We start from the raw sequence: 17,130 nt of genomic DNA, 5'->3' as shown, positions 1-17,130 counted from the left end.
AAAAGTTGTTTGGAAAATCCTTGTGGCTTTAATGGAGCTGCACTGCAGTTCACATTTTCAAGACACCTTGGGTAAAGTTTTCAATGCCATGAGAGCACAAATCTCACCAAATGGGTAATATTGCTCAATATATCTTGGGGAAAAAACGAGTTCGAGCAAATACAGCTCCCAGTCTCCTACACCGCAAAAAAGCTTCTGAAAGCTGGGGTAAAACTTCTGGAGCAACTCTGAAAACGAACTTTCAATCTAAGCACCGCTCGAATTCTCCTCGCTTACTCTTCTTTGCTCATTTTCTTTCCAAGTTTTAAATCGATTAAATAATTCTTGGGGGGAGGGAGAGAAAACCCCTTCCGAGGGGTCTGGCTGCCACCCGGCTCCCCGCTTCCCACACCCCAGTCTCATTCCCTCTTCACAGTGACACCTACCGGCATTCCTGGTCGCTCCCTGAAACCCTCCCAGCCCGGGGCCGTTCTGCCCCTGCCCCGCTCTGCCCCTGCCCCGCCGCCTCTCCCAGCGCTGCCCGGCGGCCCCGGCCCGGAGTCCGCTCCGGCCGCCCGGGCTTTGCTGCCGTCGGGGCGCGCTGGGAGCCCCGGCACGACCCGCCCGGCGGGGCACAAACTTTCCCGGCGAGTTTCCCTGCCCGCTCCAGCGCACAGGGCGCGGATGGGGCCGGAGGCTGCCCCCGCCGAGCCCTCGGCGGGCTGCGCCCCTACACAGCCCCCGACTGCCCCGTGCCCCCGCCGCCCTGCGCGCTGCCAGCGGCGCTGCCGCGGGCGGACGGGCCGGGCCGGGCGGCAGCCGCCGGCGCGCAGGGCGGGGTGTGGTCTCGCCATTATTTATGAGCTCCAGCCCCTATTTGCTCAGCTAATGATGCACCGGCGGCCGCCGAGCCTCGCCTCGCTAGAGCGGCGGCGGGCAGGGCAGGGCAGCGCCTGTAACTGGAAACCAGCGCAGGCTCCGTCACCGCGCGGCAGCTCCATTCACTCCTAAGGTGCGTAATTGCGGGCAGGGGAGAAGCGCGCCCGGTGCCTTAGGAGTCCAGCTGCCAGGATTACTGTACGGAGGATACGGGAGTACCCCTGCAACCGCCGCGAAGACAGACTTTTCTTTTTACCTTTTTTTTTTCTTTTTTTTTTAAATTTATTTTTCCCTCCACAATGAGCCAGGTTTGGAATTAAAATGTTCTGGTAGCGGGAATGGAGTCTATAAACTGATAGAAACCAGATAGAAATCGGTATTACTGGTGCCTCTAATAGCCGGGTAAGCATAACTTAAAGTTCTCTTTCTTTGCTGTAATAAGATGTGAAATGTCTCCGAGGGTTGATTTTCCCTGCTGTTCACAGATAGTTTAAGCAATGTTTTCCAGATTGGCATAGTCTGTGTTTGGTAGGGATTTTTTTTCCTCCTTTATTTCTTTTCTTTCCTCTGCTGAATGATTTTTCTTACAGGATTTAAGGGTAGGACCCAGCCTGTGGCACATGACACCTGCACAGCACTTCATAGCAAAGCGATACTGTACTTTCCAAAAGCAATACACATGGTGCAAGCGACCTCCGTGGCAGGGAAACTTCACCACTTCACTTTAGTAGCGGTTTGTCTGTTTGTTTACAGTTGGAATAGGGTGTAAGAGCAGAAATGTAATTAGACACTGCTTTTTGTCTGTCCTGTAAGATTCTTTAAAAGTACTTTCAAGGTTTTAGGTCTGTGAGTTGTCAGCAGAGATCATGTGCACGGGACATGCTGAATATAGCATCATGACTTACTGAGATAAATTCAGAACTGGGATATAAGCCCAAAGCAAGAGTCAAACCTGCAATTCAGTTACCAGCTCTGTAAATCTCTGAAATTAAACCTATTTCCATTAGGTAACTCACATGTCAGGCACCCTGAGGTGCCTTTTTGGCACTGTATGCATATATTATTTATGTGTCTAACAGCTGGGTAGGAACCATGCTGCTCAGCATTTGAATCGTATATGTGCCTGTCACTTCTGTGTTAACGGTGAAGATCTGCAATTTGAGCAATGAAATGTAGCAATGTTTCACTCCTGTAACTGATTGCACTAGAATTGGCAGGAGGCACGAGAGTGGGAGGGAAGGAGTGCTGAAAGAGGTTTCTTTCTATTATTATTTCCTACAATATTATTTAAAGGAAGGGGGAAATCTGCACACTTGTTCCTCTTTGACTTTTTATCTTTATTGCAAAGAAAGCATAGCGCTACTACTGTAAAATACTAATCCCATTGCATCTGTTAAATCATATGTTCTGTATGATTGGCTATTTGTTTTGGCCTGACAAAGAAATTTTTTTAGGATTTAATGCCACTTCTCTCTTAAAAGAGGGGTAAGTAAAAGGATATCCCATGGGCTAGTCACAAGCTTTTAAATTTAAAGCCCACAAAGCAGCATTAGTACTAGAGTTCATGCAGCCTGTTTAAAAATTATTCTTGGCAAAAACTCTGCAACTATCGTTTTATTAGTTAACAGACCTTTAGAGATAATTTGGAACTGGACCAGAATGGATATGTTTCTCCTACAGACCCGATCTGTAGCTGGCAAATTTATGACACGGGTGTTTTTGTCAATTAGCGGAGTTGTAGAATTACTTGATCTCTGTGCATTTCTCAGTATTCCAGAGCAAATCATGAAGGGGAGTCTACAGTGTGGGCTGCAGAGCTGTGCAGTCACTTGTATGCTCTCCATCCCGCCCACAACTTTATATGAAGTCCTCATGCAGAGAGAAGCCTTTCAAAGAGATTTACAGTGAGTGGATCGGGAATGACAGAGGCAGTAATGAGATATGGGGCTTTTACCGCTAAGTCAGTGGTGTGGATCTGACCCAAACCAGTGGTGACCTAAAGTCATCCCTGCCTGACAGCTCATTCCTGCCGTGCTGTGGTGCTTACAGCCGGTTCTTTAAGGACAGGTGTGAACCTCAGAGGGGCCGAATGAACAGGCATGTAGAAATACTGGCTTCCACTGGAGGGACTGTAGTGCTGGAGCAGAGCTGAGGTAAAATGCAACATGATTGCACAGGCAACAAATCTCTTAATGAAATAGATGTATAGCTTTTAGTGCTGTCTTCTAGCTGTAGGGGTTGTATCTTTCGAAGTGCTTCCAGTTGCCATAGAATCAAATATATCACCTGACTGATGAACTAATAAGTGGTGTCTAGTAGAAGGGCTGTTTACACCAAAAAGAAAATATATATATATATGTATATATATATATAAGCAGCAAAGTAGAATGGGCCTAAAATGAGGATGTTTTTTATTCTCACCTTTGGAGCTGAGCTGACAAAGTTGTTAGGATAGGTGAAATGAAATTTGCACTTCACAATTTTTGGAGAGATGCAGTTTAGGAGCAGATATGATATAGATATGTAATATTCAGTTTCTGATGTCTACTGGGTTTTATTGATCTGGTCCGAAGTCCATTAGAATTGTTAGGAAAGTGCCATGACTTTAGTGAGCTCAAGTCCTTCCTGAGCTAAGAAAAGATGCAGAGTTTTGGACCATTTTCTGATTCTCTGAGAAGCTCAGGCTTCTCAGCAGCTAAACCCTATAAAATGAATGTAGAATCAGCAGATGTGCAGGAGGAGTAGCAGAAGTATCAAGTGTAATGCACTGTCCAACTCTGGGATTCTTAGTGCTCTGTAGAAGTCTATGAGAGCAGGTCAGTATCCTGAAACGAACTAGCCCAAAAAGCAAATGTTGACTAACAGTTTCAAGCATGTTGAAATACTTTTGGTTTCAATGTTTTGAAAGTCATGATGAACATAGTCAGGACTTAAAAGAAGGACTAAAGGCTATTAGAGAGCTCAACTTACTAAAAACTTAAAGTTCATTTCCAAGCACCTTTGATTTCAAATGTTAAAAGAAAACAACCAACCAACCAATTTCCCAAACCTCCCCCTCTGAACATGAGGGAGACATGTCTAAAAATATCAGCCAGCTTTTTGTTCATGAAACTTTATCTCCTGTCCTTGCTTTGCTCTGCCTTGACATTTAGTATAATTATATTTCCAGCAGGTGGAATTGTCCTCATTTCAAATAAACTGAATCTGATGATGTAGTCTACCCTAGCTGAAACTTGGGCTCTCTTGGTTCTTATGAACAGGCAGAGAGCTCCTTCTGTGCCAGCATAGAAGACTGCTGAAGAAAACCATTTTCAGACATACAGAGAAAACAGAAGTGCTGTACCTCCTTTACATCAGTTTTTATGGCTTCAGCTGGAAGAGCTTTCTAACACAGATCTTTCTGTGCTGTTGTTTTTGCTCCACAAAATTGTATAAGAAGAGTAATGTAATATCTCTGTCTTTCAGGTTTTGTTTCTTGGATATTAAGTTGCAAAACTGAAGAGATGGCCTTTCTTGCAGTGCACGTGTTGATTGGGATATTTATTTACTTTAGCAGTGTAAAAGGATCTTCCCAGCCTCAAGCAAGGGTGTTCCTAACATTCAATGGTAAGAAAGAAGATAAACATTCTTAAGCAAATGTTATGATTGAACATTTTCTTCTTCCTCTTAAGTTCAATAACTGAGTATAAACTGACTTTTTGATCTGCATCCACAATTATTATTTTGGTTTGTGTTGGTAACGTACAAAGCTACCTATAGCTATACATGCTTAATTAATAAGACTTTGTTTTGTTTTGACTTATTATGACTTACTAACAACCAAAGGTTTTATTTCTTATCCTTAATTTTGCTTGGGAAAGATGGTAGCATATGGCATGTAGTGGAAGCTATGAATGATTTGAGTTGCTTTCATTCAGTGCCCAACTGAGACACTTTATACTCTGAAAATGAGGCTGCCTGAAGGTTTACCAAAACAGTTAACCAGGCACAGAGTCCTCTGAAAAAGCATCATTCCTTGTGCACTTTGTACAGTGTGTAGGATGTATGTAGCCTGTAGCAATCACTGATGCCTGCATATTGTAAACAAGCAATCAAAATTACTATTTTCAAAAGAAAGTTGCTTTTACTTCTGAAGTTCTGAGCAGTACCTTATTGCTACAATTACCCCAGTATTAGTTCTAATAGTAATTTATTCCTCTTAAATGCTGATTTTAGCCACCACTTCAGATTGTGTGTGTTCTTCAGCTTACAGTGTCTGATAAATTTGAGCTGAAATTTTCTGTCAGTAACTATTGAGGTGTTGACTTTCTTCAGCACTCTGCCTTTTTGGTGATTGTCTTTGAGCTATGGACGCTTGCTACTCCCTGCACCTGGTGCTGTCTGCAGTAGGATGGCTTGTGTGGTTCGTTAGTGTTGGGATGCCCTGCAACTGCCATGGGAATATTCTGTGTGCTCTGAACAGTCTTTAAGAATCACTTTAAAAATAATCATGGCTAGTAAGTATCTCAGACTACTGCTTGACACAATGATCATAACTATGTAATCATGAGACTGAGAGACACCCAGAAGGAGACCTGCCAAGTCAGACCTTCCACAAATACCACCCAGAGACTGATCAATACAAGATGTTGTATGTTATAGAGCATAGGGCCCTAAACTGATGAGTGCAATACTTACTAGGTGTAAAATGGCATGGTTACGGTAAAAGCAATAGTAGGAATTGATTCCAAGAGGGAACTACCAAATGAAGAAGTAGAGGTGTGAATTTCTTTTCCTTGCTTAAATAGCACTGACTGGTATAGGTGATAACTGTTCTGGACAACTCAGCACAGAAGCAGGTTTGGCTGTGGTTGTGTGTTGCACTGCAGGTTTGCCACAGTTATGCTGTCATCAGTTAGGCTGATTTGGATTTCCACATCATCTGCTTGATGCCCTTAAAAGTAATGTAGGCTTCCCCTGATCTCTGGTATGACCATGAAGTAGGAAGTGTTCAGGTTTTGTGTTACTCAGCCTTGTGAATGGGAAAGAATCGTGATGAGGGGCAAATGGTTTTAACGTGGACTCAAGAGATTTGTTTTTCATCACCGGTACCCTGCAAGTCTGAAACGCTGAAGCACCCGTAGGGCAAAAGACCCCAAATCTAGGGATTTTAAAAAAAATACTGAATGAAAACCTTAGTTCCTCTGTTCCTCTCTGAAAGGAGGTTGTCCCTCCTTCCTTTAAAAGGCGCTATGACAGCTTTATGTTGCAGTGGTGAGCTTTTGGGCGCCAAGAGCCCTGCCGCCCTGTGCTGGCCCTGGGGACGCAGCCTCACCTCACTGGTTCCTGCTGTAACCCTGCTTGGCTGCCTTGGTTAGACCTGTTTCTGAAATATCATGTACAGTAGTTGGCTGTCCTGTGTCCTTTCCTTGATTTTAAAGTGATGCTTTGCATGAATAAAAATGAGTCTCTAGCCTTGGTGAAAGTTAAGGTAAAGTAAGTGTCACCAGAGCCTTGCAATACTATCTGATGATCTCAAAACTGGCATTTTACTTTCCCTGATACTTAACAGTCAACCTTTAAAAAACCCCACAAACAACCTTAAAAAACCAAACCAACCAAACAAACAACAAACAAAAAAACTCCAACAAACAAAAGACTTTGAAGTCCTAAATTTTTAATGGGTCTTTTGAAGTAATAAAAGAAATTAACTATGTGTTTTATAATATGAGAACTATGTCTGAAATAAAAAATTTTTGTATAATATATCAACAGTAGTTTTATTTTTAAACTTGATTTCCAGATGGTAAGAAACAGCTTTCATTATGTCAGAAGAGTTTGCAGGTTGTTATGTATAACAAGGTAATGGCCCCACCTGTAATATGAACTTATGTTCTATAAATCTGTTTATTTACATGAATACTGGTAAAAGAGAAAAAGGTGAAACTTTATGTTAATCTCTAGCAAAGTGTGATAACACACTTTCTTCATAAGCTGCTTCATAGCTTATTGTTTTTAAATCATGTAGAAATATCAAGTTATTGGCCGTCTCCTTGCCCTGAGAAGCTGTCAGTTTTTATGGAGAATTGTCACTCTTTTAAAGTGCATCATTTGAAAATAAAACTATAATTAGGTCTCCTTATGTTTTAAATGACATTAGACAATAAAGACAAGTCATTCAAGTTTAGGATACTTACATGATATTTTTCAAGTTCTGAATTGGATTTGGCTTGGTGTCTACAATCACATTACATAAATTTTGGGGGTAGAATGCATACAGGAGGAGAAAATGAGTGATGCTTTTCAAAGCTAACCTGCTCCTTCAGGATCAAGTCAATTGAGCTTATTCACACTGCAGCATTTCTCATGGGAAAATCCAGCAAGTATCTTGACCTATTCTGTTTTTCATCAGGAAAGATAAAAATGCGAATCATTTGAATCATGGGCTGCTTTTCTCTTTGCCATCGACTTCATTAAGAATCAAATGTAATTAAAAAGTACGCCCGGGTAATACCTCAAGAGCCTGATAATGGGGATTTTGCAATTAACTTCAATGGATGAAGGACTGCAACCCTAACTTCTATTTTTGAAATCAAAAGCCTGGCCCCTTGTCTAATTAAAATGTAGTTCATGACTTAGCTGAGATTGTTAACTGTGCGTATGACGTGAGTGTGGAACTTACTGCTGTCTGCACCCTGAGTGCCTTGAAAATTGCAGTGCTGTACAGAACCCTGAGGCCTGATTGCTTTGCACCTTGTATAGCCATTTACTCAGCTGAAAGAAAAGGTCAGGCTGGAGCTGAAGTGCTTGCCATGCACAGGTATACATGGTTATAGACAGCACTGGGCCTACAGAGAGTCAGGCAAAGGGGCTCTCAGTTTGCCTGGAATAATTTGACATGACCCAGCTGTCCTGTTCAACGGCGATGGTTCAAACCATCAATATTTGTACAACATCTGCACTTGCAGAGCCACTGCAGTTGGAGAAGAAAGATGGCTCCAGCTTTTTCTGATTCTGAAATTGCAAAGGTGTGAAGCCTGTGGTGTAGCAGCTGCAGCAGGGTTGGGGAATCATCTGCTGTGTTGCCGTGGAGGATGCAGGTGTGAGGGAACCTGGGATGGGGGAAGTAAAGGACTCAGCATGTCACTCTACAGCACTGGTGTACTATTCCCCCTCCTCCCAGCTGTTCTGGCTCCTTGTCCTTGGAATAGATATTTCTTAATCTACATAAATCACTGATCATAATTAAAGCACCATAGTTTATTTTCTCTCCATAGCAAAAGACTTACCTTATCTGTTTATGAACTATCAAGTATGGTGCCTGCAGTTTCTCAAACTATGTGCATTCCTCTTTCTTACTGCATGTTCCCGAGCAGATAATTGGGAGCTGTATCGTTCAGTCTTTACAGGGGAAAAAGCTTTCTCAAATCAGTGGGAGTATTATCAGAATCAGGAAGGAGTTATTAGACCCCAGGTTAGTGTTTGAATTTGTTTCATACCATCTCAAATTTATTTTTGGATTTTATTGCAACCCTAAAATGTCAGGCTGTACCATTTTAACATAAAATTCTGAATTAATAAAAGCAGACCTAGTACTTATTTTTTTAAAATACACTCAAACAAACCTTCTTTGAGATTTAAATTTGAATGATGATGCACAACCAAATGATAATTTCACAATCTACTGGGAACATTTAATGCATTCCTACCTCAAATATCTGGTCTGGCAGATATTTCCCATGCAGACTCTTCCATTGTCTCCAGTGAAAATTCCATATGAGAAGTGGATCAAGGCTAATTTGCAGACGGTTTTGTTCCTCTCTTTGTCATAAAATTACTAGAACACGTAAAGACTTTTAAGAAAGTATCAGTCAGCTTCATTAATGACAATTAAAAAGCATAAAATGTCACCAGAGCAACAGCAGCACTTATTCAACTGTCAACATATTTTAAAAGATTTAATGCAACCCCTGTGGTTACCCTCAAGGAAAAATAAAGGAGCTGAGAACCATTTTCTTTGAGCTCTTGAGCAACAGCAGTACAACTTGTTTTTAAACAATCCCTCATTGTAATGTTAATGTTACCACAGTTAATAAAAAGTTCATTTATTATTTGGGGGACTTTGTGCTGATGACAGTCTAGTAGGCAAAGGTTTATGCTCAAATAGTTGATTGGATCTTTTTTGGTGTCCATAGAATGAAAGCTGCTTGCAAAATGAAGTAGAAGCAAAGCATTAAAAGCAAAAAAAATAGAGAAAGAGGAAGAAGAGATCCATGGGTTTATTTTTGTTTAAATGCAAAACTCATATTGAATGTTCATACAGTTGCCTAATTTTCAGCAAATTGGGTCATATTTTCTCAAATTTAACTGATTTCTGGCTTTCACAGCTTCGTGGGTTTAAATAATGCTAATTTATAAAGCATTGAACATCAACCATGTGTTAACATTTCCAATTTAATTGTCTCTCACTGGAGATCTAAAAACTTAATACTTTCAACTAAAAATAAAATTCTTTTTATCTTTAGTAGTGAAGATGGTATTTTTACACTTGGTCATAAAATCAGAGAATATTAAGGGGCTGCAATGGACCTTAAGGGTCATATAGTTGCAATTCCTCAGCCTTGCCATGAGTGGGGAGATCTCCCACTAGACCAGGTTGCTCAGAGCCCCATCCAACGTGACTTTGAACACTACTAGGGTTGGGGCATCCACAACCTCTGTGGGCAACCTGTTCTAGTGTCTCACCACCTTCACAGTAAACAATTTCTTCCTAATATCTAACATAAATTTCCCCTGTCAATGTTTATCGATTATTCCTTGTGCTGTCACTACAATTCTTTCCAGCTTCTTTCCAGTTTCCCTGTAGGCCCCCTTCAGATACTGGGAGGTTGCTATGAGGTCTCCACACAACCTTCTCTTCTCCAGGCTGAACAGCCCCAAATTTCTCAGCCTGTCTCCGTAAGGGAGGTGCTCCAGTCCTCTTTTTAGCTTTTTGGTCCTCCTCTGGGCTTGTTCCAACAGTTCCATGTCCTTATGTTGGGGACACCAGAAATATAGAAGCCCAGACAGGGCCTCTAATTGCCAACTGTGGTTGTTCCTAAAGACAAATGCTTAATTTACAAATTATAGCCTTTTACAAATTGTAGTATTTGGGGGCAATTTTTAGACTTTTATCTTCTCCGTATATTTCTTTCATTGCTTTATTGTTTCTTCTTCTTTTTTTTCTCTGTTGTTGAAATAAACAGAGGCTTAGTGCAATAAATCTTACTTCTACAGAAATTGAATTGCTTGAATAGGCTGTGAGTTAAATGTAAAAACAAAACAACAACAAAAAAATCAAGCATTTTAAAGGAAGCATTATGTAGAAATGTCAGTATTCTTTCTACAGTTCCATGAGTAGACATCCCATGTGCCAAATGACATTGAATCTACTTATTTTCACACTCTTGTTCAGTGGCAGTGTCACTGAGTTAGCTTCACTGTCATTATTGTTGACATAAGTGTACAGGAAAGGAGAATTTAATGTATTCTTTCTGTATTTAGTTAAATTGTGCCATGTGATTTTACTTCAGTTATGAAAATGATCATGCAATAAAGCTGAAGTCACAGGGTCCAGTTCTGTGTTTGTTCTCCACCGTTAGTATAAGAGGTATCCTCATGGGAAAGCACAAATAAGTAGTTAATTATCAGGCAACAAATTTATGGGAAAACCCTACAAATTTAATCCTTCTCTTGGATGAAGAACTCATCCATGTTTGATAAAATTTGAGAAGAATTGTTTGTTTCTTGCATGATAATACGTAGATCTCTTATCTAACAGATGACTTACTTCTTTTAATGTCTTTTTGTTCCTCAACTCAGTCAATTTGTCCTGTATCTGAACCAGCTCATGGTTTGTTTGTTTGTTTGTTGGGGTTTTTTTTATTTTGGTATGGAAAAATCAAACTTTATCTGAGAACGTTTTGACAGATTCTACCCATCTTGGCATTCTCTGCTTGTCATAGAAGAAAGCAGCTTATCTTGGCCAATTCCACTGCTCTGACGTTACAATTCTTCCCTGTGTTGCCTGTCCAAGGCAAATGCTGAAGTCCCTATATAGGCAGTTATATTGTCATTATTGTACAACACATCTTCTTTTTATGTTTAAAAAAACGTGATGAGAGAAAAATGGCACAGACGTTTCTAATATCCCGTCTTTTTCAGGATTGTTCTGGTACCAGTAACAAGAGCTCCTCTGTGAGCCCTTTCCATACTGGATGAGCTCACAGTGCACTTTGATATGTAGTGCTGCACAAGCCTTTTTGTGTATCAGATGTAATTAGTGACGTGACTCACAATAATTACTCATTTTATTGAAGTGCGTTGACTGAAATCCTGCCATGAATAAATACATAGACCAAGAACTTATCCTGTCATTTGAACTGACTGTTTCCTCAACATGTATATTTTGTTCTTTTTGGTGCTGACTTTTCAGTGTTCTTAAGAACACTCCTTGTAAAAAGACTAGGCATTGTTTCTCAGGAAAAGGACTATGCCTTAGGAATGCAGTTTACTGATTCACAGTGCACCTTCTCACTCGTCTTATTTTACGTCTAGATAGCAGTGGCTCAGCAGACAGCAGGTTAAAAGAAGGCTGTACATTTTCCCTTGTTTATTTAACTAGAGAGTTGGGGTCTCAGGGATGCAACTGAGTGCGGTATTACCTGTGTGAATCAGGGTGATGTTGAATGTCCTCTCTTACTGTGAAGTGTGCCAATTCTTGTTTGGGTAAGGTTAGTGGAGGTGTTGTTTCCTGTTCCTTTGTTCAGCAGTATTTGGGATATTTGCAACTGCTACTTTCACACAGCAAATCAGTTTTGTAGGAGTGGGTGCTACCAAGGCTCCTCGATTACCACAACTAATACCCCACATTATAGGTAGATTTTTTTTTTTTTAGAAACACAGTACAAATAGTTTTAACTAATAATTTTAGAATGCTTATCTTACATTCCAAGACTGCATTTTGAAGACGTCCTGCTGCCATCTTATATCTTATCTATAAGAAACTGTAGTCCACGGTATTTCATCATTATCAGGAAAAAGAGAAAAAAATTTCTGAAACTCTCCATCCAACCACCTCAATAGAAAACATCTCTGGAACAGCATTTCACTAGTACACAACTATAGTGAGTTCTGTCAGGGAGTCCCAAGAAATGCAGGCTCTATTAGGAACTCTGTGTTGTTAGGGAGAGAAAGTGAATTTCAGATCTGGTGTATGAATGCCTGCAAATCACCATGAGCTTAGAGGCTGGTCTGTGAGCACCTTTCAGGCTGAGCTCTTAATTTTTAATTTGGCCACCATCTCCCAAGTGTTATATGACATTTTTAATGAGATTGATAATTCTGGGGAAGGAAGAATGGCTTGGGTTTTTCGTTCTTTTGGTGGGTGTTTTTTAATTTTTATTTGGGGGCTGTAAGTAAACACTTCATATAAAATACACCCTCTTTTTATGAGAAGATTTTACTTCCAGTAAAAATTTCAAATGCAAATATGATTTTGTGAAATGCAACATTTAGTAAAATTCAAAAGTCTGGGAATGAGCACCCAGACTTTTGAACAGTTCTGCTTAATTTTACTCATTGCTCTGGAATAAATTATTGCCTCACCAAAATTATCTTCTAGAATATGGATGAGGAGACATCACAATCAGCTAGGACTGCCAAGTTGCTTAATGGAAAAAAAATGTGTATTGGCAGTTACTTTTATTTAAAAAAAACCCCTAACCCGAAAGTCAGCTGAACCCAAATTCTTTTAGTTACAGGCACTGCTTTCAGCCATTAAACAGGTCAGACTGGCATTCCAAAATTAAAGAAAAAAAATTTTTTTAGAATTACGTGGCGAATGTGTAATGGATTAAAATTCACTTTCAACTATCTATCATCTCAACTATGGTCTCCTTTTAGAATTTCCTTTGCAATTTCACAGTTCCTATATTGCTTTGAAATGCAACTGAAAAACACAGCGTCTAGTAAATCCTTCCCTGAGAGTAACAGGCTTTCTCAGTCACCTGTTCTCATGATCATTTGTTGGTTTTTCTTAGAATTTTTTTTCTCTTGCTTAATACCATTTCTCTTTACCATTCTTAATGAAAAATATGTTTACTTTTAAAAACTGTGAGTTATGCAGAATAAATCAATTTATCTCAACTAAGAATCAATTAAATTGGGAAAACATTTGTCTTCTTTTAACATCTTTGTAAATCAGGCTATATCTCTCAGTGTCCCAACTTAAAGGAGCTGCAGAGTTAAATTTACAGGGAGGATAAGGGAAATATGCAAGGCAAGTGTCTGATAATTCATTTCAGTGGCTCGGAATGGCGAGGTTTGTTTTCTTTCCTTCTTGTGAATGCAGTTTTGGACAGCAGAAGGAGAAGATAAGCATCATGGTATATATGGACCCACAATTGATAGTGTAATAGGAAACAGGGAGGGAAAGATGGTAACAGTAGATGTATTTATAATGCTGCAATAATTTATTTTTAATGCAAAAAGGTGTGTGTATCCAAAACACTGTGTCAGAGGTACATCAGTATGTAAATGTGTGTTTTCTGTTCGTTGACACTGAGCATTTTACTAGGTGTGAACCTAACACTGATACAGAAACTCCTTGAAAACAGCTACTGATCCATTGAAAGTGGATTTTCCTTATCCTCTGAGATATCTACTGTCATAACCAGCCAGGGAACAAAACACTGTGTTTTCCTGGGGGCCAACCCTATCACACACTTCTTTGGCCTTTCTGGTGTTACAATGGCACAGGATACACATCGTAACACATCTAGTTTTTATAGTTCTTAGAAATTCTTCCTTGTCTGGAATAACCAACCTGCATACCTCTCATTGCAGTTCTCTGAGACAGTCTCTGTGTTAGTATGTTGAGTACTCTTACAAGGCACAATATCAAATTAGTACACAAAAGTGTGAGCACTTGCATTGTCAGAATGGCACTCTCTGTTTTTTTAATATCAACCAATTAAGATGTTATTTTCAAGCAGAGGCTTGGCATTTTTTCAAAAATTTACTTCTTGAGGCCTGAAAAGGATTTAGTTGGCATGTAGAAATGATCCCAGGTTTAGACTTTTCGATGGCTTCAACGTGAACGCAGCTGGAATTTTTTAAGCTGATTTGAGTAAAAACCCACTTCCTGCCACTGTTGAAAATAATGCACTATAATTTTATTGTATTTTTTTTTCCTAAAGCAGACAAACCTACAGCAAAGACAAAAGAGTTTAAAGCCCACATGAGGTGTTTTATTGTGCTTTGCATTAGGGAATTAAAACTGTGCATACATAGCTACTAAATATGAAAATGAAAATGCCTGTAATGCTATTACCTCTGATTTAATAACTTATCATCTCTCTAGCTTTGGTAAGTCCTTTTAAAATGAGAAGGTTGTCAGCCATTCATTTCTCCAGTAGAAGCACTGTTTTATTTATTTATTTATTTATGGATACTTGGAAATGTAAGACTTTTTCAAATAAAATTTTCAAAAGTGTAGTAGGAAAAGAGTCATTTGCCCGTGATTTTTATTTCATTGAATGTTCCTTCAAGCTCCCTCTCTGTTATTTCCTGATCTCAAGTAAACATGTTCCTAAGTTCACACCAACAGCTGAAAAAGTGTGTCCTTAAAAACTAAACTGCATAAAATTGCAAAAAAATAATTTGAAACTTTCAGATGTAGTCAGATATGCTACTATCTGCACTAGTAGTTCTCAGAAAGTGAAGCTAGGAAAAGACTTACAAACATGGCCAGCATAGTTTGGCCCACCAGCCAGGTCTGTCCAGCAAACCACAGACTTGTATCTGGTCCCATTTTTTGCTTTGAGATATGGGAGAATCTGCTTGCACAGTATGTGCTTCCTTAGCTGATGAATTCTTCCTCCCCAGCACCCAGAAGACAAGCAGTGGGTTCATGGAGCGCTGGCATGGCATTTACAGAAGAAAAAGAACATGAGTCTTTCTTCATTTTTGTGTGTATTTGCCCCTGGACGGGTTAGAGCAGGCGCTGGGGGAGAGAGGCGAGCACAGGAATTCAACATCTCCCCAGCATCTGGGAAGAACAGACCACCCTGATGCAGGGGCTCTGAAGAGGGTTTTGTAGAGGAAGGTTGTGCCAGCTGAATCAATACTGGGGCAGTTTTCATACCTACTGTGGTAATTTACATAGATGTGTTGGGGGGAGGGGGGCAATCAAATAGAATTGTTAAAACAAACAAACAAACCAGCAAATCTTTCTTGAGTTGATTTTTTTTTTGCAGATACAGGAATCTGCCTCAAATGATGACTTAATTTCCATTTGCTATTTAAAAAAAAAAAAATTTATTCCAGATTCTCAGGGTGCCATTGCCAAAGAAATTTCCTTCATAAAAACACTCCATATACATGCAACACTGCAGTACAGTGATGAAATCCCTCTCCATCACTATTAGTATTATATTTGTGCTTCAATTCAGTGCATTTTTATTGGTATGGTGTTGGTATTAGTATTGGTACTCAGGGCAAGCATGGAATGCTGGTTATGAGGCAGCCTGTGCTTCTCCTTGTATCCTTAGTTCCTCTCTTATCTTGTCCTTAAAGAGGTGAAAGAATTCTGCCTGGTCTTGTCCAAGAGGCAAGCAGCTGAGTTTATTCTTTTCAGTCTGTGTGGTGACTGTGAAGGACCTTTGCTTTAAGGTTATTCTCTTTTACACAAGGGTACAATGGCATTGGAAGGGGTTTATTGCTTGCTTTTGGCTGTTGAAAGCATCCCTAGGCAGCTGGAAATCCCTTTCAGATTGGGTTGGATGTGAGAGAAAACATGTAACATCTAAGATCAACTAAACTTGAGATTGTAACATCAATAAACCACAGCACTCTGAATAAATAAGGTGGCCACTCACTGTTTACTGTTCCTTTTGCTTATTTTTCCAGCTCTGTGTCTGTGATAGCCCCAACCTGTTTGCTGAGATGACTTTTTTTCAAAATAGGTCTGACTTTTAGTTGATAGGTATAAGTTGTATGTGGAGATGTGTCAGAGAGAATTAGCAGCTTGTGGGACATTTTTTCTCTAAAAGGTTCTTTCAGGAAAGCAACTGTTTATCAGTGGAGAGCGAGGGGGTGACATAGGAGGCACCAAGAGGCAAAAGGGTCTTGTAGAGATTATTCACAGGCACAAGATACTGCACCCCAGCTCATGCAGTGTGAGAATATTCAGCCTTAATGTCTGCTCCAGAGGTAATCTCCAGTTCCTTTGAAGCTGATTTCAAATCTGATATCAGATCTTCTCATGTTGAAGAAAGTCCACATGTATTCTCTTTAGGGTCATTTAGGAGGCAAAATACTGCTTGCTTTATACAAGAATGGAGCATAGTTCTGGCCTACTGTCATTTATATGTTAAAGTTTTCTGCAACTGTGCCAATTCATTTGTTTTGATTTGTGAAGATGAAAGATCAGGCAAAGAGATTGCTGTGACCAGTTTTGGACCCTGCCAGCATAACAGGTTCTGGCAAAATAGAGGAACCCCAGTGAAGGGCCACCAGGCGGTTATGGGTGTTGGAGCACGTGGTAAACAAGGAAATGATGACAACCGAGTTTCTTCTTGTGGCTGTCTGATAGGGAGAGTCAGACTCTTCTCAGCAGTGCACAGTGACAGCTGTTTAGATGCTAGAACTTTTTTTCTTTCTTTCTTCTTCTTCTTTTTTTTTTCTTTGGTTGGTTGGTTGGTTGGTTTGTTTTGTTTTTTAATTATAAGCGTAGTGAGACATTGGAACAGTTGTGTAAGGAGGCAGCAGACTGTCCACTGGTATATGAAACTCAGCTGGATGAGGTGCTGTGCTCACTTCAGTAGGTAGTCCTGTTTTGAGCAGGATTTTGGCTGACACAACCTTCAGATGTCCTTTCCAACCTGCATGTTTTGTGGTTCTGTGATTTTATCAGTGATCAGCAGGTGTGAGTCTTAAGGCGTTGGTATCTGTGTTGGCAGTGTTTTCAGCACAGCTTATCTATTAAAGCAGTTCTGAAGAAGAAAGTTAGCTGTTCTCAAAAAGGTCAGAAATGACCTGGCAGCCTGTGTCCACAATGAAGGCTATAAACACTCAACATCAGGAATTTTTATTTAGATGCTTACCACAAATTATTGTGCCTGAAGTGCAGGTTTCCAAGATTGAAACCTTGCATGTTGTGTAAATTGTTTTCTTACAGTTTAGTACGATAGATTTCCCTGGTGTGGAAGAGAAAGACGTGAGTCTGTCTGTATTTGCACAGTAAAATATAAC

At 40.0% G+C, this 17,130-nt stretch overlaps 1 protein-coding gene across 4 annotated transcripts in view; it reads left to right on the top strand.

Moving 5' to 3' along the window:
* Positions 1–875: 875 nt before the first annotated feature.
* SEMA3C (semaphorin 3C) overlaps positions 876–17,130 on the top strand; it is a 114,437-nt gene continuing 98,182 nt past the window's right edge. Inside the window, exons 1-3 of one of the 4 annotated variants that reach the window (XM_027679452.1) lie at positions 880–991; positions 1,167–1,260; positions 4,324–4,464. In XM_027679452.1, coding sequence (XP_027535253.1) covers positions 4,362–4,464 — 103 coding nt within the window. In that variant the 5' untranslated portion in view covers positions 880–991; positions 1,167–1,260; positions 4,324–4,361. Of the gene's footprint in view, positions 1,261–4,323; positions 4,465–17,130 lie in introns of those variants that run through there. The other 3 variants (XM_027679453.1, XM_027679451.1, XM_027679454.1) reach the window with 3 other exon arrangements.

Source organism: Neopelma chrysocephalum, unplaced genomic scaffold, assembly GCF_003984885.1.
Source record: "Neopelma chrysocephalum unplaced genomic scaffold, ASM398488v2 Primary Assembly neopelma1_45, whole genome shotgun sequence".
In the NCBI taxonomy this organism is placed as follows: domain Eukaryota; kingdom Metazoa; phylum Chordata; class Aves; order Passeriformes; family Pipridae; genus Neopelma; species Neopelma chrysocephalum.
The sequence above is the reverse complement of the archived record's forward strand: the minus strand, read 5'-3'. Positions and strand labels throughout refer to the sequence as shown.